We start from the raw sequence: 26,546 nt of genomic DNA on the forward strand, positions 1-26,546 counted from the left end.
CCAAAACCTAACCATGTAGGCTACGTGTGTTTAATAAGCTATCAACTCTTTGCAAAGGCATACAAAAACAAAAATTAACTTTAAATCAGAGTTTTTGTTGTTATTATTATGCTGCTACAAGATTTGATAGTGGCCTTACTAAAGTCAGTCTTATGTGAATATATTCAAATGTATTTTATGTAAAATGTAGTTATTTTATATTGAGATACCCTTTTTATAGGCTACGATACTGGTTTATGCACTGCATTGTTAATAAATATGTACTGAGGTTAATCCTATTAGTTGGATAGCCTCATCCTGTACACTATAATGGATTTAGTCTCACATCTCAAAAGAATTTAACAGGTTCTTTGGCGATGTAGGCTTCAAATCCAGTTTTTATAATTCAGTCATACTGTAGTTATAACTCCTCAATGACCTGCTGTTTACCACAGGAGAGGTGAGCCTACTCATTATGAGGACATCATGTGATTACATTACCATATGAAACATATCAGAGAGGTAATTATGTGCTAAATTACATTTACATTACATCAAACACTATTTACAAGCATGAAGCTGTTGGCATGAAAAAGTTACTTTAGTTAGTGAAAATAAGAACAGGCACTTGCCTCCGTGGTAACAAGTGGTGCATTTGGCTGTGCAAGGAAATCCAACTCATTTACATAATGAGTCTGGATAATATTTATGTAAGTAAAACAGTGATTAAACTGTCCGATCTGAATGTTTTATTTGAGTGCTTCATTTATATGTGACTCACTGTCTGGAGTGAGCTGTTTGCATTCTCAGAGAGGTGTTCCTAATAAAGGGAACAGTCAGTGTTGCGAAGAATGGGATCAGGAGGTCAGCAGACTTTAATATCAATCTGCACCTTACACCTCACCTTTAATTAGGATGATAACACAAGCAACAGTACCATAGTGTTGAGAGTCTTGGCCATTATTACATCAATTTATTCCATTTAACAAAAAAGTGGAACAGTTAGGCCTACTGTATCCCTCCTAATCTCATCAAAACCCTTTACTCACCACTGCTGACTCTAGACCAGTGGTTCTTAACCTGGGTTCGATCGAACCCCAGGGGTTCGGTGAGTCAGTCTCAGGGGTTCGGCGGAGGTCAAGACACACACCCGACTCATATGATTCGTGATGACACGCCCCGCTTGGCCATCATCAGAAGGGTTCGGTGAACGCGCATATGAAACTGGTGGGGGTCAGTACCTCCAACAAGGTTAAGAACCACTGCTCTAGACACATCAGCATACTCATTCCTCAACCTCTCCGCAGCCTTGGACACAATCTCTTATACCATTCTCCTCAACTGCCTGGTTTCAGTCTAACCTCTCACACAGGAAGGCAGCAATTTGTCACCATTAGCAGCTCCCCTGTGACCCAGCTCCGGTCAACCAAGGCAGGCCTCAAGGCTCTGTGCTTGGACCCCATCCTCTTCACTATCTACATGATCCCCCTTGGTCAGATTATACGACAACATGTGGTGATGTATAGCTCTATATCAGCACAAAACCATCCACTCGGCTCCCCCTCGCCCCTCTCCCTGGTCAACTGTCTGCATGACATCAAAGCCTGGATGTCAACCAACATAATCAAACTGAACAGCAATAAAAACAGAACTATTGGTTGTGGACCCCCATGGTGCTGCTCCAGAAGGTTGGCGATTTCATCCTGGATGTTGACGTACATGGTTTCATTACCTCCCATTTGGACAACTGCAATGGAGTCCTGTCTAGGGGCCCCAGCAAAACCCTAGACAGGCTCTAGAGTCCAAAACTCTGCCGCCAGGGTCCTGAACCACACCAAGACCTGGCAGCACATTAACCCAAACCTCATCCACCTTCACTGGCTCCAAATTAACACACAGGTTGGCAGTAAGAGGGCTGCAACAACTTGGGATGGCCAAAAAGAGGGCTAAACAGCTGGCAAAGCACTGTGCCATATCTGCTATTATTGGAAGACGCCACATATGGAGGAGATGTTTCTACACACTTAGGAACTGAGTATTGCGTGATATTGTGAAGACCTGCTGCATGCTACTGGCCCATGAGTTTGCGTATGTATAGTACTGCATCTGTAATATTTGTGTCCCTGTTCCATTTTCTTCATGTGGACATAAATAAATTGTTAAAATGTGTGTGTGTGAGAGAGATGTGAACTTTAGTATTTTGTCTAGCAGATTCCTTCAACATTTAATTACATTTTGTATGTCTTTTGGTATATATTCTTGGATGCCAGAGAAGGGTAACAACTACTGGTCCATTCACTAAGATGAGTGACTGGGCAGAAGGTGAAAGAGAGAGATGCAAAGGGAAAAAATGGAGCAAGAGAACATGGAAACTCTCTCAGCCAAGCTAGTAAACCCACTCCCTTATAACGTAATGCTCAGTGAGCTGCATAACATTTTAGACGGGTCAAATGGTGAAGCAATGACTGTCTGTGACCCCGGCCTCTATTTATACCATGCAATATGCAGTATAATGTCATTGAAAAAATCTGCAAACAAGTCAAGAAATAGTATTTTTTAAACTATGAAGGCATTTATTTCTTTTATCCAGGATTTGTTGCAGTAATTACAGCAGTTCACCATTATTAAATGTTTAGGATTATAACAATTGCTTGCATAGTTATCAATGGCTTATTTTATTGGTAAAGCAGAAAAACCTTTGGTTGTAGAGGGAACAGAGACACAATTGGTTGGCTGTGCACATTATATAATGCAAGAGCATTAGAGGCAAGAGCAAGAGATGTAGTGGAAAGTGAGATCATCTTTACTTTGAGATTTTGCCGAATTAAAATAAAGCTTTTTAATAGAAAAAATTAAATGTTTTAATTGAAATACCCTATCTTTATTACGCTCTAAGTCAGGGTCAATTGTAGCTTAATGTACTTCCTGATACCATATTTGACATATGGTCAAAGTAATATAGATACTGTTTTTTTATCATCAGTGCACAGTCTCCTCAAGCTTACCATGAATGTCCTTTAGGTGGCGCCTAAGACTTGGCTTGTGTGCAAAGTGCACAGCACAGTATTTACAATTATGGGGCTTATGCCCTGTTTGCAGATTGAGGTGGCCTTGCAGCATGGCTTTCTGGGAAAATGTCTTGTGGCACAGCGGGCATCGAAAAGGCTTGACGCCAGTGTGGTCGCGTATGTGGCGGGTCAGGTAACTCTTCTGGAAAAAGCCTTTCCCACAGACCAAACACAAGTACTCTCTGTGCTTCTTCAGGTGACCCACATAGCTCTCCAGGTGCTGGAAAACTCTGTCACACCTCCTGCAAAGGTATGGCCTCTGGACCAATATGCTGCCTGAATCTTCTGTCAGCTCATTTTCGGAAATATTACTGTTTGGCAGATGTGCTCCAGAGAGGCGAAACCGATTGGAGTCCATCAGCTCTCCACATTCTTGCAGTGGATCTGCCAGCAACAATGTTTCTTCCTCTTCTTTTTGCTTCTCCTCTGCATCTTTGTCCTGGGAAGTGTCCCCCAATTCTTTGTGTTGAGCAGAACTTCCTCTGGTTGTGGATGATATTTGATCTTGTCCAGCTGCAGGAGGGTGTAGCTTACATCTCAGGCCAACTTGATGGGATGGCTTGTTTGTGTGAACAGGTTGGATGGCTTCCCCTTCCTCTGACTCCAGGGTACCAAGACAGGATTCAGCATCTTTAGTTAACTCTATTTTAGCTAGCACCACCCTCCTAGCATCATCTCTGACCTCCCTTAGTCCTTGACCATCCCCCTTGACTCCTTGGCTGCACCTTGACTTGGATTGACTCCCAACCGGCCCTCCTTTGGAAATTGCTTCCTGGATGCTGTTGCTGGGCCGGGCTGCATCCCTTTCCTCCTGATTTTTGAAACTGGTATTTGGCCAGTCACTGTCAGGCTGCTGGACTGCCTTTTCTGAGTGTCTCTCCAGTTTCAAGGAAACCAGTGTGGGACTGAGATACTGGGAGACAGCCTGGGAACACTTCTCCACCACCTGACTCATCTGTAGAGCACTGGCGGCAGTCAGGTAGCTCACCACTTCTCTCAGAGGGACCTGCATTAATAGATATACAAGGGACACCAATACATTGATGATAGGAAAAAAGGAAAAAAGAACAGTACAAGATCCAAGTCTAACTTCCACTTGTGCACTTTAAAAACACACAAAAACAGAACTACAACAACTGAGTAAAGTCGTCTCAGTCATCTAAAACGTTCATAACACCTACTCTGTTGTTGTTGTAACAATATGTTAGTTCTTCATTTCTAGATTTAGGAGTATAGTTATATTCTGGATATTTTGCTCTGTTTTTACTGTAAGGAGTTTAGAGAAGCAGTAGATTATTTTGCACCTCTAAGAGCCCCGTGTAGCAGGACAGGAGAAGTCTCTTGCCAACCTCCACACTGGAAACTACACCCAAGCTGAGCTCAGCCCGGTCTTCGTGGAGCAGGAATTGGTCACGTAGGAAGTCCGAGGACGCTGCGAGCACTGCTCTGTGACCGTGGAAGTGGAGAGGCTGCTGGACCGGGGCGCTCTGCGTACCCCCAAGGAGGAGTGTGATATCACAGAAGCGCTGCTCCTCTCTTAGAGTATTAATTTTGCTCAAGATGGAGTCACCATGGGTGGGGAAACAAAACTGTAGGGTTTCAGAGGAGCTTGACATGCTGGTCTGTGGATTTGAAAGAATATTCAGTACACAGATTTTTAGAGGTTGCATACAGAAAAGCTTTGAGCTGCATCATTAAACTGTCTTTTCAAATAGGTTGTGGGCCTTTTCTGTAAACAATGTAATCTAGCAGGATTTGTAATTCTGGTCTGCAATTAAGCAAAAGCTATGCACCACAGCCAGTAAAATAGCAGAGAGACCACAAGCACTGACATGATGATGCAGCCTCACCTTTTACTGCAGGCTTATCTGTGATGATGGATCCAGCGGTTTGAAAAACACAAATAATTCAGAGAAAACAGTGCGTCTCTATTCGCCTGATGTCTGACCGTTTAATAACAATTATTGACAGAAAAAAACGTTACACGTGCAGAAGAATAGGATGTGTCTTTCAGCGGTAAAGCAACGGTCATCCTTCCTCCGGCTTTCTGCTGAGGCTCTTACATTTAGACAGAATTGTGTGTGTGTGTGTGTGTGTGTGTGTGTGTTGCGCAGGAACTAGAAAATTAACGCCTACAGTGCCTCTATTTCACCAGGGTTTCTACACAGGCATCGAGGGGTCCTAATATATTGTGTGTGACACATAGCATAAATGGAGATAATGCAATTCGTAGCCAAATAAACGCATGGTGATAATAATGCTCACTACAATAACTCCTCACTCAAACTAGGGCTCAAACATTGTACTTCGGAATTGGTAAATAAAAAAAATATTTTTTTGTAATTGGATTTTGTTTTTAAAAACTTTTTTTTTTTAATTGCTCCATCTTTCTACTGCATTGTAAGAAGTTAGATATCTTGTTTACGTATATATTGAGCAATACCTTTCAACGGTTACAATTTTTTTATTGTTTACATTTTTCTTGACTTTCACATAGGCTAAATAGTGTGTATTTCGGCTATAAGCAATATAGCAGAAAGACATTGTGTGGGAGGAAGTAGGCCTACAGTATATGCATAAACAGCTTTTTTTCTGTTTTAAAAATTGTTTCTCAAGTTAAATTATGAAAGTATTATCAGCAAATTTTAGCTATAACATGTAGGCTAGTCATTATGCAGAACGACTCCTGTTAAGTGATATATTTTAATCTTTGCATTATTGTATAGTGTTCTGAAAATAGTTTTTAATGATGCTGGTGGGGTAGGCTACGTAGCCTAACAAATGTAGTGGAGTAGCTAGTGGCATAACGTGGAAGTAATCGAGTAAAGTAGCCTACCCTAAACTTGTAGTCTAGGCTACAGTATGAGAGTATACTCTCATACTGTAATACACTAGTAATACACAATAGTTGTCCGGTACCTATAGTTACAATTTACATTCCAATACTTGCTTTGACTTCTTCAGCACAGATTAACTAAAGGGAATTCTAGAATTAAAATAAGTGCTTCCGTGTCAAATACGGAAGAACCCGAGTCTCCCAGCGGGTCAGAAAGCAGGCTAATCCGTTTGGTTTGGAGGCGCTCCGCCCTCACCACCATCATCATCTTACAGTACACTACTATCATCGACTCATTTGAGGAGAGTGAGTCAGGCTAGTAGTAGCTTGACAGTTGCCTTTTCCACCTAAACCCAAGCGTCATGTCGGGCAAACAAGAATGAGCTCGGCGAGAGGTTACCAAGTGACTCAGTGCGAAGGACAAGATGTGAAGACCAACGGAATGGCAGTTAACGGGGCAAATACCGAAGCGGCTGTACTTTGGTTTACATCTTACGAACCGTTTGGTCGGTGGCTTGCTTAGCTAACGCCGCGAGCCCACCCCGGTTGACTCTGTGTAACATTAGGACTTCGAAGACAGACGGACAGAGCTGTGTGGATTTTTTGAAAAACTCAAGCAACCACAGCAGCACACCAGAAGACAACACGCACGAGTAAGTTGTAAAGTAATATGGTATTCTAATACAACAGCCCTGCAATAAATCTTACCTTTGTGAGGGTTTTAATAATCATGCGAGTGTTTGATGGATTTTTGAGCCCCCAACCCTACAGTAGCCTACTAATTTGAATTATTAAATTGACTGTAGGATATCCCTACCATTTTAGGGGAGTGCTGGGCCAGGATACAGTAACTCAACATTCATCACTGCAAGGCTACCTATACTTAGTATCTATTTAGACATGCTGTAAATAGTGTTCTGGTGTGTACATTTTTCATGTTTCAAAAAGCAGGTAGCCTATGTTCCTGTATTTGACACGATGTTTTGACTGTTAGTAGCCTAGGCAGTGTTGATTCATACTTGTCAAAGAACAGCTGATTTAGCATTTTTGTTTAGGTCTTTACTGGAAGAACATTAATTGTTATTGGGGAAAGTACACATATGCCTGCTAGTTAAATCCAGGTCACACTCAAAGCACTGCACTGTCAGTTGCTTGAATGGGAAAAAGTTGAGTTTTTGAGTTTAAATTGGAACAGCAACAGCAAAGCTGCACATTGTTCCATGTTACATTTTACACCAAAGATAATAATCAATGCCATCTTAGGAGTACCGGATCTTGGAGAGAGTTGCACTTACATCTGAATTCGAAAGAATGAAAACATTTCACACTGTGGTGTGGTTTAGGGTAAAATGAAATGTGAATTAGTCTTGTGTTTCCCAGATTCTTATTCATTTAGTTTTTGAAGCATTCTGCTTCAGGAAGCCTTACTGACTTCATCATGGGTGACTGAAAAACGCTGCCAAAACATTGGCAGTTATAACCTACTGTTTACTATGTTGGCTCGGCCATCTGCGTTACTTTTGCAGTCTACTGTGTTTTTTTATACTAGTAGTATTTTTCAAAGGATCCCTTTAACCAAAATATTTTCCATAATGCAGATTCTAAAATAGATTTTAAACATCTGTCTTTTTAACATAGCAAGAGCCAGCACACAAAACATGCACACAAGCACGCACATACAGTACTGTGCTGCATTGAAAGGAAACTCCTGTGTGTTCCCCATCTCATTTTCATAACATTATCTGTCGTCTTTTCTGTACATTTTGTTGATGACGCAGTGTGACACATTTTAAAGAGATGATAGAATGGTGTGGTACTCTCAGTAAATTATTACATTAGCTTGGATATCAATGTCAATTTAATTTGTATATAGCATCTTTCACTACATGTAAACCCAAAGTGCTTTACATTAAAAACAGCATAAAGCAAAGCATGAATATAAATAACAATACAATAAATGTATCAATATAACAAGTAAATCAACAAAAACAAACAACATAGTGCGACCGTACAAATTCTCATACACACACACACACACACACACACACGCACACACCACACACACACACACACACACACATACACACATACACACACACACACACACACACACACACAAACAGTCTTAAGTTTTATAAACACGTTTGGGGAAGTGTAAACCCACTGAAACAACTACTGTGTCTGTACATGAGAAGTGGGTGAGCAGTAACAAGGACGTAGACAAGGACAATGTGAACTTAGGACTGCAACTAATGATTATTTTGTAAATCGACTAATCTGTTGATTTTTTTTCAATTAGTTGATTAGTCGGCGATTATCTTGTCACGCCTTCGATCACTGCTTCCTTTGGGTGGGGCTCCTGGTTACAATCAAAATAAAATGAATCTATTAAATAACACACTAAAGTGCAAATGTAAATGCAGCACTCTAGAATGTATGATCCTGCGCCAGCGAAACGTTGGAATAGAACATCATGGATCATTTCTGTGACAACTTGTAAAACAACGTGATCTATCAACACAGCTCAGCCAAGCATAATTGCAGGCAACTCGTTATCAACTATCACTTCGCAGAATTTTCCTCTCCAATGTTCTTTAGCAAACAAAAGGAATGTTCCTCGGCTGCAGATCCCCACCCGTAAATGTATTATAGACTGCAACATATACGGCATGATGATTTTCACAAAAACACGGTAACAACAGCGCTGTGTAACAGCACCTGTGAATGATGGGTGTGACGCTTCGAAAGGGAGACACACCTTACATCCATGAGACACACAAATATAGATGAATGCTACGTTCTGGAAGTAAATTTCCTGATACTCTCTCCCATTGACGTCTGGAAACATCTGTAGCCTATAAAGAGTGTTAAAGAGTGAGTCCATCGCCTTAGGCTAACCAGCTATGATGTGACTTATACACATACAACATATCATTTCGAGTGAAAAAACAAACAAAAAATCCATAAAAAGTCAAAGGTACAAGACTGTGTGAATATTTTGGACCGATTTGGTTGTTTAAATGATAATTTCAATCACTCGTATTACTGCAATACCTTACTGCGTCCGTATCACTACCTGTGGGTATGGGAATCGGTCTTGTTGTGAGTGCAATATTATACGGGTGTGCAAAACAGTGCATGAACGATAGAGACCATTTAGCACATACAATGATCGGACAGGAGCCCAGACAGAAGTACTTTAAAGGCAGTTAGTGGGAAAAGGGTTTATGACAAGTGGAATGAGTGAAGGCCAAAGGATGTGTGGGCTTTTGCGGTGACCAAAGAGATGTACCTGTTTAAGCAAAGGCTGTGGGTGGGTAAAGCTATTGTGACCAGTAAGCTTAGGTACTTAGCTAGGCTTTGCCTAGTAGGGACTTGTAAATGAGTTGATACCAGTGAGTTAAGCGTTGAGTGACGACGGCCAGCCAACTAATGCATAGAGTTTGCATTGGTGGGTGTTATAAGGGGCTCTGGTCTCAAAACGTATGGCGCCTATGGTAGACAACATACAGTTTTTTCAGGAGAACGTTTGAGGCAGTTCTAAAAAGGACATCACTAAAAATCGAGAATTGGTACAGTTCTCATTTTTACCAAAGCGAGTTTGGAAGCATGAGTGAAGGAAACCCTGTTGCGGAATAGGAAAACGATTCTAGACTTAACTTAAGATTGAAGGTGGTTTATGTGTGTCTGGCAGGAGAGGGGACTGTCTAATCAGACACCTAAGTTTTTTACACCGCCACGTTTTCTAATTCCAACCCATTGAGCGTGCTGCTAGTCGGATGGGCAGGGGTGGGCAGCAATCGGTTGAAAAGCATAGCATAGCTTTCAAAGACTTTCAAAAGACACGGTAAAATAGATTTGGGTCTATAGCAGTTTGGGTCAAGGGTGTCTCCCCCTTTGAAGAGAGATTTAACTGTGATGATTGCGAGATTTCCAATCTCCAAGAATTTCTGAAGATGTGAGAGACAGGTTAAACACGTTGGCAGTGAGGGAAGCAATAATATTTGCAGATAAGTTTAGGAAATTGGGGTCCAGGTTGTCTAGCTCAGCTGATTTGTATGGTTCCAGATTTTGCAACTCTCTCAACACATCAGCTGTCTGGAGTGGGGTGAAGGAGAAGCGTGGTGGGGGGTGTGGACGTGTAGCTGCGGGTGTTTTAGAGCAGTTTGTTGGGGGACCAGCCACCAGATAGAAAGCATGACTGGCTTCAGCAAAATGCTCATTGAAATTTTCTAATATTGTAAACTTATCGGTAGTGATAGTGTTACCTTATTTCAGAGCTGTGGGCTGCTGGGAGGAGGTGTTCTTGTTCTCCATTGATTTTACAGCGTCCCCGAACTTTTTTGAATTGGTACTACAAGAAGTGAATTTCAGTTTGAAGCAGCGAGCCTTAGCTTCCCAAACTGCCTTAGTGTACCGGTTCCTGGCTTCTTTAAAGACTTGCATGTTGGGGGGTGTTGCTCTAGTCTAATGCGATTCGCCACAGGAAGTTTTTATGTTGGTTGAGGGCGGTCAGCTCTGGAGTGAACCAGGGGCTATATCTGCATTTTTTTATGCTGATATGTGGAATGTGAACACCAAAATGTTTAGGATAATGTTAAAAAACCTAATCCAAGTTTCATCATACCATTAAACCTTTCTTGCACTCCACCACTCCGTCATAAAGCTGTGACCGGTAAAACACCCTGGCAACAGTTTGGAAACCTATAGCTTCTTCAGTCTCCATGATTTCCTCCGTTGTTAGTAACTCTCTTATTAATAACTTGTTTAGGCGCTTAATCTGATATTTTCTAGAGTAATCGTTTGGTGGATGAATTATGCACACAAGTGGTGACTTTGCTTTGCTCTGTTTTGCTTTCTAGTTAAAACAAACGCGATAAAATATTAAGGAAGGAATTATTCTTACACCTAAGCACCAATCGTACACCTTTTTGAATTCAATTTGTTTGTCTCACAAACTAGAACAAGATTAATTACTTTGTTAACTCAACATAAAACACACTTCATTTAAACGGGAACTCACCAAATCTGTCTTTCCAATGTTTTAACAATCAGCAACTTTTTTTGTTGAAATAAATCCTACATTTATGCACAATTTATCCATTAAATCTGGTCTGACCTTCCAATCTGTTTTTTTCCAAAATGGTATATTTATTAAATAATCATAATATTGAAAATCCAAATAGTAAATAGTATGTTAACCCCTTCACTGATGTGCTCTAAAAACTACTACAAGTCAGATGGTTTTCATCAATGAGTTGAAACTGAAGTTAGTGCTTAGTTGTACCTTGTGCAAAAATATCAATTATTGTCTCTTCTATAGTCTCTTCACAAGCTGACGGGAACTATGCTACATGTGCTTTCGGAGATGCAAGAAAGGTTTAAGAAGGTGAAGAGAACCCTTGGGTTGAAGTTAAGGACCTGTTTCAATATCTCAAAGACACTCAGGTTGTGATGTATGTCTCAGTAACAAGAAAAATATAAGGCAACAATGGTGCTTATGGAAGAGCACCATTGTTTCCCTCATGAAATGTATAACCTTGGCCTCCATCGGCTGGAAAGTGCAGCCAATAATGTACTTTCAAATTGATTCAGAAAGCCATTGGTTTTTTGGTTCTTGATCCAAACTTTAAAGGAAGCCCAGCAGTTATTTGTTAAGTGAAAAATATCCAAAAACCGATGAAAGAGTTGGCATTAGTGGCCAGCACAGAAACAGAGCAGCCATTAAAGCCAAAATGTGTCTGAGCTGATAGCTCGGACCTGAACCAGCACCAAGGCCCAGATAAGACGCTCAAGGAACTGGTCTAACTCTGCCTGTCTGCTACATGATAAACGTTTTGGGTGTGTAAACACACTAACAGAGAGTTAAAGGGCAGTGTTTTCCTGTAGTCTTAAGCTGACCTCTTTTGTGGATTTCAAAGGTGTCCAACTATGTAGCATCTATAATGTTCTGCCTCACCTGCTGAGGGCTTGTAAACCAATGCTAAAATGTACATTACATTTGCCATTTGTTATTTATTATTAAATGCAACAGATATAACATTGCAAGGCACACATGCACATATTTTCAAGAAATAATAATAAACATTAATTTACAAGTAAATTTAAGTTGGCTAGCCATCATCAAGTTAGAGTAGTACTACTGTATTTGTTTGATGTTGTGGTATTTGATGCAAAGCCCTTGTTTATTATTATTTGAGTGCACAGCTGCCAGCATAAAACAAACACTTAGCAAGGTATCAACTGATGATGTAACCAAAGCATTTCTAGATCTATTATCAGATAAAGTTACAAGCCAGTCTGGGAGACAGAGGTTGCGTAGCATTTTGACGGACAGGATCTTAAAATTATTACTTGTCAAAAATATTTTATAAAGATAATAAGACCATAGCCAGAGTAATTTGCAAATGGGTATTAGTCTGGACCCTTTCACTTCATTTTTCCAATTTACAAGGGGCGTTATCAACAGTGCAGACCATGCAGGACTGGGGTCCGTTGCAGGAAGGAGGTTTAACAAACTCTGAGTCTAACCCTGAACTCTGAGTTGATTTACCCTGAGATGGGAAACTCAGAGTTTTCGGTTCCAGAACAGCTGATTTGAGATGGTTCAGTCAACTCGGAGAAGGTTCACTCAGGATTTAGCGCGTGTACCACCACAATAAAAAGGCAGCATGAATGGAGCCATGATACTAGCATTCACCTTGGTAACAACCACAAAAAAACTGGTCGGCAGAAATACTCATGCACACTTACAGCATCACAGCATCTGTTCAATAGCGAGAATTGGTGTGGGAGAAAATTGCTGCTTGAGACAATGTTTAGGCTCTAATATAGCTTATTAATTCCCTATTTAATCACAGGTGACCTATAGTATTACTGGTGAAAACTGGAATGGTAGTAGGCTACACCTATAATTACATTTAGGTGCGATCCTGCGGGCAAAAAAGTAAACTACTAATAATCCAATTCTGAGGTTGCAGCACCATCACTAACAGAATTATGACTTACAATCATTGATTTCTTTTTAATGTCTCTTACTGGTTTGTGTCCAGGGAACTCTACAAAACATTTCAAACGTGTTTCAGAGCGAGTCACATTCTTCTGACAGAGCTTCACTAATATGTTTCGCATCAACAATATTGTAAAGAAAACTTGCAAAAAAACACAATGCGACACAAAGACTGTGTCGTGGATGTAGAGCATGTCCACGATGGGTAACGTTAGTGACATGAGGATATGAGGATAACTGATAGTGTGTAAAGTTAAATGATAGGTACCTATCTGAACGCTCAGATAGGTAGTTATCTGGAAATGAATAATAATACAGTAATACAGCTTCTTCATCAACGGGATCGTCAACACAAGGAAAAGCAATGTTTGGAACGAAAACGTTTTATAGTCCGCCTAACACATAAACCAACACTGTTTTTTTATTCATGCAGATAACAAACTGCGCTAAAATGTGCCTGATACAGACTGACTGAATGAATGAGGAAATGAAAGAGCCCTGTGTCAGAGGGAGGAGACTGAGAGAAACTTGAGGTTTCTTAAAGAAAACCTGCTCCTGACCAGGTTAGGTTCACAGACTCAGTTACCGTAGTGACTGACTCTGAGGTTAAGTTACCTATCTTTCTGAAACTGGCCGGAGTTACCCCTCTTTCAGGTTTGGCTAACCTCCCTTTCTGAAACAGAAAACCCAGAGTTTCCCTCATCTCAGTCAATCAATCTAATGTATTTATATAGCACTTTACAGCAACCAGCAGGTATCCAAAGTGCTTAACATCAGAAACCAAGAGTAAAAACACATAAAATAGAAAGAGTGAACATAGAAAACAGTAAAAATCAGAAAAGGCTAAAAAGAAACAGAAGAATGAAATTGTCACACCACTGCTACGTATTAAAAGCCAGACTAAACAGATACATTTTCAGTTTTCACTAAAAAGAGCTACATCTGTAACAGTGTGAATATCAGGGGGTAACTTGTTCCACCGTCTTGGGCAGCAACTGCAAAAGCCTGATCACCCCACCGTTTATACCTGGGACTTCTAAAACTCGCTGATTTGAAGACATCAATGACCGGTTGTGCTCCCGCAAAGTTCAAATTTCAGACAAATACTCTGGGGCCAGACCATTGAAAGCCTTGAAAACAAAAAATAGAATCTTAACATCTGTTCTAAAACGCACCTGGAGCCAACGCAGGGTGTAGAGAACGGGAGTGATGTGTGCACGTCTAGATGTATTTGTTAAAAAGTGAGCAGCAGCATTTTGCACAATTTGCAGGCGTGAGATGGACGTCTGATTCAGACCAACATAGAGAGCGTTACTGTAGTCCAACCTTGAACTAATAAAAGCATGAATAGCCTTTTCGTGGACGTGCCTGCTCAGGAAAGGATTAACTTTAGCCAGGAGAAGAAGCTGGTAAAAATCAAAAGTAACCCCCAAGTTTTTGACAGCCGACCTAGTGTAAGACGCCAGAGCTCCCAAAGTCAAAGCCCGACCATTTTGCACGCCTGATGTACTGAAAAAAATACACTCGATTTGATACACTTTTATCATTCATTCATCTCAGGCTTAACAAACTCAGCGTTTTCACTAAACCTGCTTTCTGAAACGGACCCCTGCTGTCCTGTGTTCTCATACGTAACCAGAAATGTTATTGATGAAAAGTAATTGGAATCTCGTGTCAGCTAACAGTTTATGGTTATAGAGAGAGATACAGTAGCATCTCAGACATCTGATGGCCACTGTTAAAAATGGCTATGGTCTAGAAAGATGTAGCGGTGTCATTTTATGGTTAAGTGTAAATTAGAGTGAACAGACCAGGAATAAATGTGATGTTCTTTCCCAGCTTTACACTTGATCTTCTCCACGTTTAAATATAAAGTACTTGATTCTACATAATATTTGAGACCTCTGCAAGCATAGCCAAAATCCACACTACATTTCTGACTAAAGATTTCTTTACCTCCCCTTGGGAGCATAGAAAATGTCTTCTCGCCATCTTAAATAACTAATTTATAGCAAAGTATTTTCAGTGTATCCCAGCTGGGGCCTAATATCTTTATTTCAGCCTCTACTTCCAGGCTGCATTCTTTGGAAGACATCTTTTTCTATTTCCCTTTTGGGTGCATTTGAGCTATCCTTGCAACGATATTTAAACTTTTTGTCTCCATATTTTCCCTCTGTGCGTGTCTTTTTAGTTCACTTAATGTAATTGGTTTAAGAAGCCCTTATTTAAGTATTGAGAGAAAACACGAGAAGACCAAAGACCAAAAGTGATAGAGTAAAATATTGCGATTAAGAAACCAAATTGTATGCTTTAATTTGATTAGAAAAGGTTTAACCTTGCATGAAATTGACAATCATACGAGTTATTTTACGGTGACTGAGGAGTTTAAAGTATTCATTTTAATCTTTTTCTGAACATTAAAGTTAACATCGCAAGTGTGCCATATCGAGATATTTCAGTTACTTGAAAATTGTTCTATCAAACATTAAAAACAAAAAACTGTTTTTGTTTTCATTCCCTCAGAATGTAAGAGTTTGACCCTCAGACTCTTTGTCACACAAGAAGAAATCTATCATAGATGAGACAAAGACGGCTTTTGTCCACTAATACTATCCTTTATAAGACTATGAAGGATACAATTCTCATTTTCTGTGACCGCTAAGGGATTTCTTGATGGACACTCCTATCTGCCTCAGGTGTAGTTTGTGTTTGGTGCTTATTAGCTAATGTTAGCAGCACAGAGCAACTGGTGTGGTTTCAGACTCTTAGTGTTGTTAATGTGTAAGCATCTTCAAATCTCAGAAGCTCATTTGTCTACTGAGTTTCATTCTTACCTGCGTTTCTGTCTTTTTCCCTTGTCCACTGACAGGTGGTTTGTTTCAAGCAGCACATGGCCTGTATTTTGCTGACAGACATGGAGCCACCCATCTCCGGCCCCACAGCACATCTTAATGGCCTCCTCCCTGACCTCGCCACAGCCACTGGACTCGACCCCAAGCAGGACACGGATGTCACCTGCCTCACTGTCCACCTTTACTACCTGGGGAAGGATGGAGGAGGGGCTGGTTCCAAAAACGGTTCAGAAAGTGCGCTCACATTTCCACCTGGGGAGTACGTAGCAGAGGAACTGTGCATCAGTGCAGCGAAAGCATGTGGTGAGTCACAGAGGATTTCAGTTCTGATGTCTGCCCGCACACACAAAAGACAGTTTAGTTTACTTGTAATAAGTATATTTGTTTAGCAATTTTCTTTAACATCAGTTTAATACAGGCTTCACATGTTGAAACCCAAACATCAAATATACTGTGGAAAACAGTGAAAAAAGGAACAATGTAAATATAGCGGTGTACAAATTTATTATTTTGGTCTGTTTAATAGGATGTTGATTAACCATGTATGAGTTGAACAATTTAAAAATTCTCTGTGACGTGTTTGAAAAACCTTGAACAATTTACTGGTTAGATGACATCCGCATATCTGGTTGTTTGTGCAACCTTGTGAAGTTCTGCTTTTGTTTGTGTTGTACACCTCGCTGAGAAACCACTCTAACTTAACTTTAAGCAGGTTAGGATAAAACACACTTTTCTCAAGTATTACACTTCTATACAATTATTTTTCAGTATACACAGACATTGGAAATGAAAGGTACATTCCTCAGGCATTTTTGCTCTGCCGAACATGCAGTGACACTATTGTAAAGTATTAAATTGAATCATAAATACGTGTAAAATTAGGCAAAAACAGAATGGCATCGCTTTTATGCAATAGCTTATAAAAGAAATGATGCATTAAAGCATTTGTCTGTGTAGATCATAGACTGGACACAGTGTAACGAATGTGTGTAAGTTTCATGCATGCTGCAATGTTTGTCAACAAGGGGGGAAGAGGGGGAGCTAAGCTAGGACTCAAGATACACACACTACATTTCCATTCTATATATCAACATAATACAAGAAAGAAATGCACGCTTGAATTAGTTTGTCATACAAGCTTCAATAAAAGTGAATGGGAAACGGAGCAAATATTCGTAGTTAAGTGTAATATGACTGTACCTTTAGTCAAAACTAGTTAGGATGAAATATCTGTCAGTCAAGTAAACACGCACAAAGCATATTTCCCACAGCCAAGACACATATGGGAAGATTTTCTTTTTTTAACTGAGCCTTTTATGTCTTGTGGGGGTAAAAACTTGAATATGTAATTCCCTCTCCACAGCAAATGAGGGAATATCTTTTAAAAGAATGTTGTTTATCCTTTTACTAGAGTTCAGCGACTTGAAGTCTATGCCAAGGAGCATTGACACTGGTGGCCCAACACCTTATTAGGACATGTTATGCTGTTTTTAATCTTTAATAACTATAGAAAAGCTTCTTGTAGGAAAAAAAAAGTCCACTTAAATACAGTAGGGAAATTGTTTGAGCCAACCATCCTGTAGCCATCTAGTGACAGTGCAGTTTAATGCTTTGAGCTATGACCTGCTTGGCTTTAAATTTAAAATTTGAAAATTTTAATTTAAAATTCTTCAGGGCTTAAAATTCATCCAACTTTACTTTTCATACATTTCCTGTTAAAGGAATTGAGTTGGACCTTTCTGCTATCAAAGCCAATCCAGTGTTTATTTTGTGATAACAGAACTACTGGCTGTTCTCTTTCTCTTTCTAGCCAACAAAAATCAGGAAGTTGTCAACTGTTGTGTCTGTTTTCCTCTTCGCCTTAGCTCTACAGTATCTCTTTCTGCCACACTCTCTTGCTCCCTTCCCTCTTGAGCTGATAAGAAACAACCTCTCTCTCTTCTTTTTTTAATCTTCCACGTTTTCTGTATCTCCTTGGTTTTCTTTTTCATTTTCAACATCCTTTGTCCGGATTTATTTAGTTTTTCAGAATTTACTTCTACCATCTCTATATCTGTCATAGAGTCTCCCTTTTAGGTTTTAATTTCAGTCAAACAATCATGCGAGGTTTGTGCTTTGTTTGTGTGGTTAATCTTTACACTAAAGTTTGTGCTTTCGTGTAAGAGGTGTTATTAAAGTTTGCGGTGAAATGATGAAAAAGAAGTCTGATTTGCTAATACAAGTATATAGGTCGGGATGTCACATCGAAAGATGAAGTCAAACATATTCCCCTTTCCAAAAGTGAGACCTGACATAAGATGATCAGAGTTCGATAGAAGTTCTGTCTTTTTTCATCCTCACACATTAAGTATTCTGCACATTAAGAAAAAGTCAACTCTTTAGAAGGCAAAGATGGCCAAACTGTTAAATAAACATATTAACACATTTTTGGTATCCTGTACTCTTGTCCAACCTCTGAATATCTGAATAAATTGGTATGACGCATGTTGTCAAGTTGAATAACATACAGTCCCTTACTCTGCAGTGCATTGCTTACTTTATTATTTAATACTGGAATAAATTATACAAGGGAGGACTTGCTTATAGATCAATTTTCTTAGTAGTTTGACTTCACTTCCCCTGTTGTGGTTGAGCATACTTCCTCTCACACACCCTCATACCATTGCTTCATTTTCATGAGTGCTTCCTGCTGTATGACGAAATTTGTTGTCTGCTAATGTGCCACTTGGCCCGACTGATAAAACACCTCACTGCAACAACACATTAAAGGGGGGGCAGTCAGGTCTCACAAGGCGTCCGGACTTTAAATATGGTTGAGAACGTGGTGCCAACACCACAACAGGACAAGAAATCCTAGACCATTGATAATACATTACGGTATTGAGATTGTGCTTGACCACCCAAACTATATTCTCCAAAAGTATCAGAGCGCACACAGCACAGCACAAACATGTTGAGGAGTTGTGGGAACAAAAACAACATCCTGGAGCAATCCTGGGTTAAATTATCCCACATGTAGGATATAATTGTCAAATATTGTAAAAGTAATCCATTTAAAACAAAAGTCCTGGCAGACAGTCAAACTGTTCATGGGAACTTCAGTTTTAATGTGAAAATTTATGTTTTTTGGACCCTTTGAGCGGCAGGAAAGTAGGGAACCTAATTGCTATTTTCCATCATGTCAACTCCACTGAAATACACTGCCAAGTGTCATCCTGTGTCATTTCAAAACACAATTGCTTTCAGTCTACATTGCCAACACAACACAAGCTGTGTGTGTGTGTGTGTAAACATACAGCATATGCATGACTTGTGTATGTCTACATATTGGCCAGTTGTTGTTCTTTGTTGGCAGCTAATAAGTAAAGTATGCCGCTAAAGCTTTCAAACTTGAGTACCAAAAAATGTTTGTGTCAGTTGGCTTCCTTAATTTGAATTGTGGATATGATGCTACTCACTGTCCCAGTTTCAGAACAAAACCGTCTGCATTATTATAGTAAACACATGATTGTTTTCTCTCCCTTTCCAGGGATTGCTCCAGTGTACTGCAACTTGTTTGGCCTGATGAGGGAAAGTGACCGGATATGGTTCCCCCCTAATCACATCTTTAAACTGCAGCAGCCAGACAGTGAGAGCCTGCTTTTCAGAATCAGGTAGATCTGTTTAGTATGATTTTTTTTTCTCTATTTACTTATTAATCGGTTTCAGACTTTTTATGTGATGTTTTATGCTTGGGATCATTTTCTTACTGGATTTTCTCTGGCCTCGTTTTCTGTCCAGATACTATTTTCCTGGCTGGTATAACAGCGGAAACTCATTGCATGCCCACCGCTATGGTGTGTCCAAGGGGACAGAGAGCCCTGTGATGGATGATTGTGTCATGGCATACCAATTCTTTCAGGTTAGTTTTCATGATTTGCACCTCCTATCATTATTGTATTGTCTATGTTCTTCTGTATAGGGTAAATTGTAGCTAACATTAATTCTATTTCTTTGTATTTGTGATTTAAAAAAATGAGAGTACATTCTAAGTCTGGATCATCTATAGGTTTTCCTTAAACCTGGTGCGAAAACTAAAGGCTCAGCATCTTCAAGATACCCCCTCCTGCACCTCAGTCCTACTCATCATCTTTCCTGCTTTTCTTTTTTATATAACAATAAACAGAAATGTTGGGTGGGGGAGATACAAATGCTTAATTGCTTCCCTCTCTCTCTGACTGACAATTGGTCTGTCATTGTGTAAGTTCAGAAAACAGGAAGTGCAGTAGTAAGAGTGTATAAAAAGAGCAAATGGGGCACATGGGTATGTCTGGGTTCTCTTTGCTCTGCCTGTGTTTGGGCCTGCATGTGTGTGTGCGTGTTTGTTTTTTAAATAGTTGCTGCTTCTTTTTTTTCTTTCCCACATGCTTGTGTAAACTTGACATATACAGCTCTGTTCAGCTTTGTTTTTATCTCCACTGTCACATTGACAACATGAGCTGTGTGTCAACCGATTAACCTACAGTATGTTTGACACTTATGTGTTGGAGAAATATTTACTATAAGTTTCCTCTTTAAAATACACTTTTTTATTACAACATATATTTTCATGTGCCATACAGAGATTATAATAAGTCTGATTTTTGTTAATTTGGTTGATAGATCGAATTAGACACATGAAGTAAGACAATATTCTTCTACTTCTTTCCTTTATGGATACAATATCATCCAATAGATTTAGCATCATGTGTTTGTTTTTTTTCCTCCTCCAGAGGCGTAGTGACTTTCTAAGTGGCTGGGTTCATATTCCGGTGAGCCACGAGGCCCAGGAGGAGTGTCTGGGCATGGCGGTGCTGGACATGATGAGGCTTGCCAAAGAGAGTAATCAGTCACCTGTGGACATCTACAATTATACCAGGTAGAAATGAACAACCAAATGTGATATTATGTTATTCATACATTATGTAATCTAAAGCAGGGGTTAGCAAAATCACTAGCAATGTGGAAATGAAGGGTAACCTGGTAGAATCATCACTCTACTAGAAGAGTCTAATACTGTGAGTGTATTTACTTTATACGAGCTTGTTCCGATAACCAAAACTCCAGACATGTTAGTCTCATGTACATGCTGTACACTCTCTTACCGAAATCATGTAGCAGTGTGACAGGCCCCTCAGGACACAGTAAGCATCAAGATAGTTTCATTACGTGTGTTCCTACATCTGTATGAAGTATCTCTTTTTATGAGATAATGTTCAGTTAATATCTGATCTGCACTGTGTCCACACTTCAAAATATAAACTATCCTGTAATTTATCTTTCATTAATATGATTTTTTTTTTCTCTCTGTCTTCCATGCTATTTGTTCATCATTCTCAACTCCATCTTCACCTAACCATTCCTTCCTGCTCCCCTCCCCGCTTTTAGCTATAAATCCTTCCTGCCGAGATGCATGCAAAGCCGCATCCAGGAATATAACATCTTGACAAGGAAGAGGATCCGCTATCGCTTCAAGAAGTTCATCCAGCAGTTCAGTGAATGCAAGGCCACGGTATGTAACCTCAAGCTCAAATACCTGATGAGCCTGGAGATGCTGCTACCCTCCCTCTACTCTGAGCGCTTCCAAGTCACTGACCTCTCCGCACGCGAGGTTACCATCGTTGTCATGGGAAACACGGGCATCCAGTGGTCTAAAGGGAAAGAAGAGGGAGCAGAGGAGGTGAGGATCAGGAGATGGGTTCATGTTGTGGTGGTAATGCATTTGTAAACCAGTCTTCCACAATGTGATGCGGTGCATGGCTGTTTTTCTACCAATAGATGGAGCTCTGGCAGTTGGTTAAAATTGCCAATAACAACAAGAATGCATGTGTTTGCACTTGTGCTGTCATTTGAACGTGTTATTAACGGCATAACACAAACCCATTTTAACGTCAGTTTTTTATAGCCTAATTTTTTGTCCTAGCAAACTTTGTAGTTTTTTTCACATGCTGTTGCAACAACTAGTAGCGTTAGAAAAACTACAACACCACACCGGATCTAGCTAGACCGGAAACAAAACAACAGGCACGCCAACTAGAGTAACGTTACGTTTTGAGTGGATGGCGAGTGCGAGACGCTGAAATGGATGCCAGTAAGATTCTGAATGGAAAGTTTACTTTTTAAAAGTTGCTAAATGGTTCCATTGACAAGACCAAAGGGATCCGTGTTTTGTTGTTGAGTTGTCATCGCAGCACGTCAGTCTGAAATACAACTTGATGGCCAAGCACACAGCTGATGCCAATTCTCCGCCCCCTTGTCAAAGTATTTTTTTGCCCTTTTATTGAGGGACAGTGTTACATTGTGTGAGAGATTATTTGCCCCAAGTGTGAATGACTGCTCCAAGTGAGAATGTCACATGTGAAACTGAACACTACAGTAAGCTTTATGCCAATGTTGTTTTCATTTGCACAAAGCAAGCCGATCCACTTTTCATGTTAATAAAAGCATTGTGAGAAAAACGACAAAAGAAGTTAGGGGACATTTAAAATAAATAAAAATGTGCGATTAACTGCGAGTTAGCTATGACATTAATGTGATTAATTGCGATTAAATATTTTAATCGTTTGACACCCCTAGTGTGCACGCTTCTTCACCGGATACAAATGTAAACAACTGTTTTGTATTCTTCTTGGGTCTCCAGGAGCTCCAAACATACTGTGATTTCCCAGAGGTGATCGACATCAGCATCAAACAGGCCAACAAGGAAGGCTCAGTGGAGAGTCGCATAGTTACCCTCACCAGACAGGACAACCAGATCCTGGTATACTTCACACACACGTCCTCTTTGAGCTCAGCCCTACGTTGCTCTATCATCACTTTAAAGTTAATAGTTTGTTGAACTTTGCATCAGTCCAATTTTAACAACTGTCTGTAAACCAATTTTCAAGTAGTACTCTGCAATGTGTTTAATTGGCCACACACTTGTTGTCAGAGTCAAATTACAGGACACAAAGATAAACAGTTGGTAACACTTTACTTGAAGGTATCTACATAAGAGTGACATGACACTGTCATAAACATACTGTATGACACTGTGATGACACAACACATAAGCCCTAACCCATAAGTGGTCTTAATATAAAAGCATAGGTAGGTGGCTGCTTGGGGGCCCCTACCAGCAGTCGTAGTATGGGGACCCCAACCAACTTCAGAAAGAAAAGAAAAAAACGCCTTATCATCATGAACACTTCAAAAGCATGGTACATTGTATTAGTATTCGTTGAAGTAGTAGTTAAAATGTCCAGTTTTACACTTTGTGTGTTCTCTGCTTTCCATCTTCATTTTGGAGTAAAGAAGTGTTTGCGAGGTTTAAAGGGGAAGGTTTTTTTTTTCTCCTCTCCAACCTTTACTTCCCCATAGATTAGCTTTACCTGCTTGTCCACCATTCAGTCGGTACATTTTTTGTTGTTCTCTTTGAAAGATCGGATAGGGGGCCCCATACATTCCTTCGCCTTGGGCCCCAATTTGCTAAATCCGTCACTGGCCTAACCTTAACCATGACTTGTCAAGACAAAACCGAATGACATTTACTAAAAGAAGCGTTATGTCATAAATGTTTATGACTTGTTTATGTTTATGACATTTTCATGACAGTGTCATGTCACCCTTATGTAAATACCATCAAGTGAAGTGTAACCAAACATTTTAATAATTTTTTTTCATTATTTTAAAGTGTAATTATTTACATATGTATAAATACACAAATTGAAGGCTTAAAGTAAAAAATAAGTACTGAATGGTTTATTTTTTTCCTCTTTTGCATCCCCTCTCTATACTCTGTGTCTCTGTCTGACCACAAAGGAACTGGAGTTCCACTCGCTCCCAGAGGCTCTGTCGTTCGTATCTTTAGTTGATGGGTATTACAGACTGGTTGCAGATGCTCATCACTATCTGTGTAAAGAGGTAGCTCCACCAAGACTTCTGGAGTGCATTCAGAGCTACTGCCACGGCCCTGTGTCGTAAGTATCACACACATGCACAGATACAACACATCAGAACATGCACTCTTCACCCACCCACCCACCCCCACACACACACACACACACACACACACACACACACACACACATCACTGTGCACTCTCCGTTTCTTTGATCACAGGATGGAGTTTACAATTGGTAAGCTGCGTCGCTCTGGTAACCACCAAGGCCTGTACATCCTTCGATGCAGCCCCAGGGACTACGACAAATACTTCATATCCTTTGTGGTTGGGGTAAGCTGTTGATCTAGAGTAATTTAATGTGAAGTACTTTATTTATCACACTTTACAAAAAACAAGCTCATTCAACACACACTATTGGTGTCACTAACTTGCTTCTTCAGCCCATGATCACATGCATCACAGCAGACTGATTATCACTTCCATTGGTCTATACAATGAGTCCCAACACCCAGGGCCATTAGACTATAATGTAAATGTGTAGTGCTTTGCTATAATAATGGTTGTTAAATTTACATGCATTTTCACATGCATTTAATTTAAACAAAACATTTAATTGAGTGGCTTTTTCTGAAAGTAAACAGTTTGTTCACAGTTTGGCTTAAATTCATCATAAAGGTGTGCTTACAACCTGTTAAATATTGGCCATATTTCCAACCACTGGAGGGAGCAATAAGGTTTGATTACCACATCAAATTAACAATCCAACTCATACTGTGACTGAGATGTATAAAGATGTACTCTATGCCTTCTGCTCATAATTGAAATTACAGATTTTTAGGTATGTATTAAAACAATAGCCATGTAAGTACCCAAATTAAAATTAAAACATGTTTTTCTTGCTGTTATCATTCCTGCAGCTCACAAGTGGCCTTTGAAAGATCCCTTTTTAATGCATTTCTAATGGGGCACAAAGTTATCAGTTCTAGTTCTGTGCATAGATAAATTCAAAAGTTTAGTCTTTAGTCTTTTTAGTACCAAATTTCCTCTCTGTGTTTCTGTCCCTCCACTGTAGCTCATTCACGTCTGACAAACTTTGTAATGTATATTTGCACATAAAGTGGACTGTGTATGTCTCATCCCTTTAGGAATGGATATTTTCATAGCCAGTATACACAAAACCTGTTAAAACTCTATGGGCATCGGCCTGTTAATCTCTAGGTTTTTCAACTCTTATTTGTATACTCAATCAAAGAGTGTACTTCGTAATATCTTAAAATGATAATGTTGGCATGTTCAGCACAACGTAACTGTAATCATTTCTATTTTAAGCATGAAACCATGGTGGACTATAAACACTGTCAGATTGTGAAGACGGAGTCAGGAGAATACATCCTGAGTGGTGCAAAAAGGAGCTTTGGCTCACTCAGGGAACTTCTGCACTGCTACCAAAAGGAGGCGCTCCGCACTGATGGATACACATTCCAGCTGACCAGTTGCTGCTCACCCAGCTTTAAAGGTACGCATACACTAATAAGAACACAATATTTATATCCCACACACATATTAACACACATAAAAGAACACGTATACAGCAAAATGCAGACATTCTATGCAATTAAAATATCCTCTTTTTATTTTCACTGAGTTGGACCCACTTGTTTTGTTAATTTGTTTCTTAGTCCGTAATGCTGAAAAAATAGGCAACAGCATCCATTCCATGATATATGGATGAACTCATATATTACCCTGATCAATTATAACACTTTGAATGAGTTTAGTTAAAAACAACAGTCAATTAATTACAGAATTCATTTTTGAAACAATGCTTTGTGCAAATTTTACACAATGCAGAGATTATGCGACCTGCAGAAAAGTGACCTTCATTTCTTCTTGGTCATAAATCATTTTTGGGCTATAAAACATGAATGATGCAAGCAGTTAAAGTTTTCTCTACAACATATTTTAAAGCAATGATTAGACAATACAAGAAAGTGAAAAAAGTCCCAAGAATGCTTCCAGTTTACCATCTTGCAAGGCAACCAATTAAAGCCATCACTTCTGTCTTAATCCCTGCTGCAGCTAATCACCCTTTTTCAAGCTTCTTTTTAAGTAAGATGCCTAGTTTTTGAGTCTGGAACATTTTTTTGACTTTCTGTTGGATTTAAGTCAGTGAAGAATACAGACTCTCTGTCCTTCATTTTCAATTTTCTCAGCACTGGTCTATATTGATATTTCATTTCTGGGATTGTTCAGCTGCCACCAGAAATTCTGCCGGATGTCCCTATTTTTTGGCTGGGTGTCAGTCGCCTTTCGCTTTCTTTGTGTTGGCATTCTAAACTTCGGTTGATTTATAAGGACTATGGTTAATTGCTCCGCAGATCAATGATGATAGATGATCCTTCCAATGGGCAGAGGGTATGATTTTTACTGCCCTACAGTACATGAGCATTATATCTCTGTGGGGATTTGATAAAGTGGATAAAGTTACTGCCGTATAGCAAAACTCGTTTCTGAGAAAAGTTTCTAAGGGCCAATAAAACAAACCACTTAGGTTTTTGTTCATGTTGATATTTATGATTAAGAACTCTAAATTAAGCAATCTAATTTTACAATTGGTAGATGTTGCATTTTGATTTATATTTTCCAGAACCACACATTTAAAAGTCATAACCTTCCTGTAGCAAAAAATCAGAGGTAGTGTCAAAATGACAGTTTCATGTGAGTCCATCTTTACCTTTCTTTAGATAAATCCAACCTGGTGGTGTGCAGAAATAATCAAGGGGCAGATGTTCAACTGTCTCCTTCGCTCCACAAACACAACATCAGCCAGATGGTCTTCCACAAGATCCGAAAAGAGGACCTCGTCATTGTAAGATAGTTACTTTAGCTTTCCTCTGTTGTG

At 39.6% G+C, this 26,546-nt stretch overlaps 2 protein-coding genes across 4 annotated transcripts in view; one reads left to right on the top strand and one right to left on the bottom strand.

Annotated features, from left to right (window-relative positions):
• Positions 1 to 2,631: 2,631 nt before the first annotated feature.
• Positions 2,632 to 5,303, bottom strand: LOC116703936 (zinc finger and BTB domain-containing protein 26). Of its 2 annotated transcripts, XM_032539041.1 has the most exons (3): positions 4,898 to 5,303; positions 4,352 to 4,669; positions 2,632 to 4,053 (listed from the first exon to the last, which is right to left on the bottom strand). In XM_032539041.1, exons 2-3 carry the CDS (start codon positions 4,661 to 4,663, stop codon positions 2,959 to 2,961), a joined length of 1,407 nt encoding a protein of 468 aa, XP_032394932.1. In that variant the 5' UTR covers positions 4,664 to 4,669; positions 4,898 to 5,303; the 3' UTR covers positions 2,632 to 2,958. The 2 variants fall into 2 exon arrangements, with proteins under 2 accessions (XP_032394932.1, XP_032394931.1); XM_032539040.1 differs by lacking the exon at positions 4,898 to 5,303 and having other exon boundaries at positions 4,352 to 4,825.
• Positions 5,304 to 6,117: 814 nt separating this feature from the next.
• jak2a (Janus kinase 2a) overlaps positions 6,118 to 26,546 on the top strand; it is a 30,864-nt gene continuing 10,435 nt past the window's right edge. Inside the window, exons 1-11 of one of the 2 annotated variants that reach the window (XM_032539019.1) lie at positions 6,118 to 6,536; positions 15,762 to 16,047; positions 19,274 to 19,397; positions 19,525 to 19,645; positions 20,496 to 20,641; positions 21,151 to 21,442; positions 22,403 to 22,522; positions 23,563 to 23,720; positions 23,863 to 23,974; positions 24,974 to 25,160; positions 26,389 to 26,513. In XM_032539019.1, coding sequence (XP_032394910.1) covers positions 15,783 to 16,047; positions 19,274 to 19,397; positions 19,525 to 19,645; positions 20,496 to 20,641; positions 21,151 to 21,442; positions 22,403 to 22,522; positions 23,563 to 23,720; positions 23,863 to 23,974; positions 24,974 to 25,160; positions 26,389 to 26,513 — 1,650 coding nt within the window. In that variant the 5' untranslated portion in view covers positions 6,118 to 6,536; positions 15,762 to 15,782. Of the gene's footprint in view, positions 6,537 to 15,761; positions 16,048 to 17,773; positions 17,851 to 19,273; positions 19,398 to 19,524; positions 19,646 to 20,495; positions 20,642 to 21,150; positions 21,443 to 22,402; positions 22,523 to 23,562; positions 23,721 to 23,862; positions 23,975 to 24,973; positions 25,161 to 26,388; positions 26,514 to 26,546 lie in introns of those variants that run through there. The other variant, XM_032539020.1, reaches the window with a different exon arrangement.

This window comes from Etheostoma spectabile, chromosome 16, assembly GCF_008692095.1.
Source record: "Etheostoma spectabile isolate EspeVRDwgs_2016 chromosome 16, UIUC_Espe_1.0, whole genome shotgun sequence".
NCBI classification, from domain to species: Eukaryota; Metazoa; Chordata; class Actinopteri; order Perciformes; family Percidae; genus Etheostoma; species Etheostoma spectabile.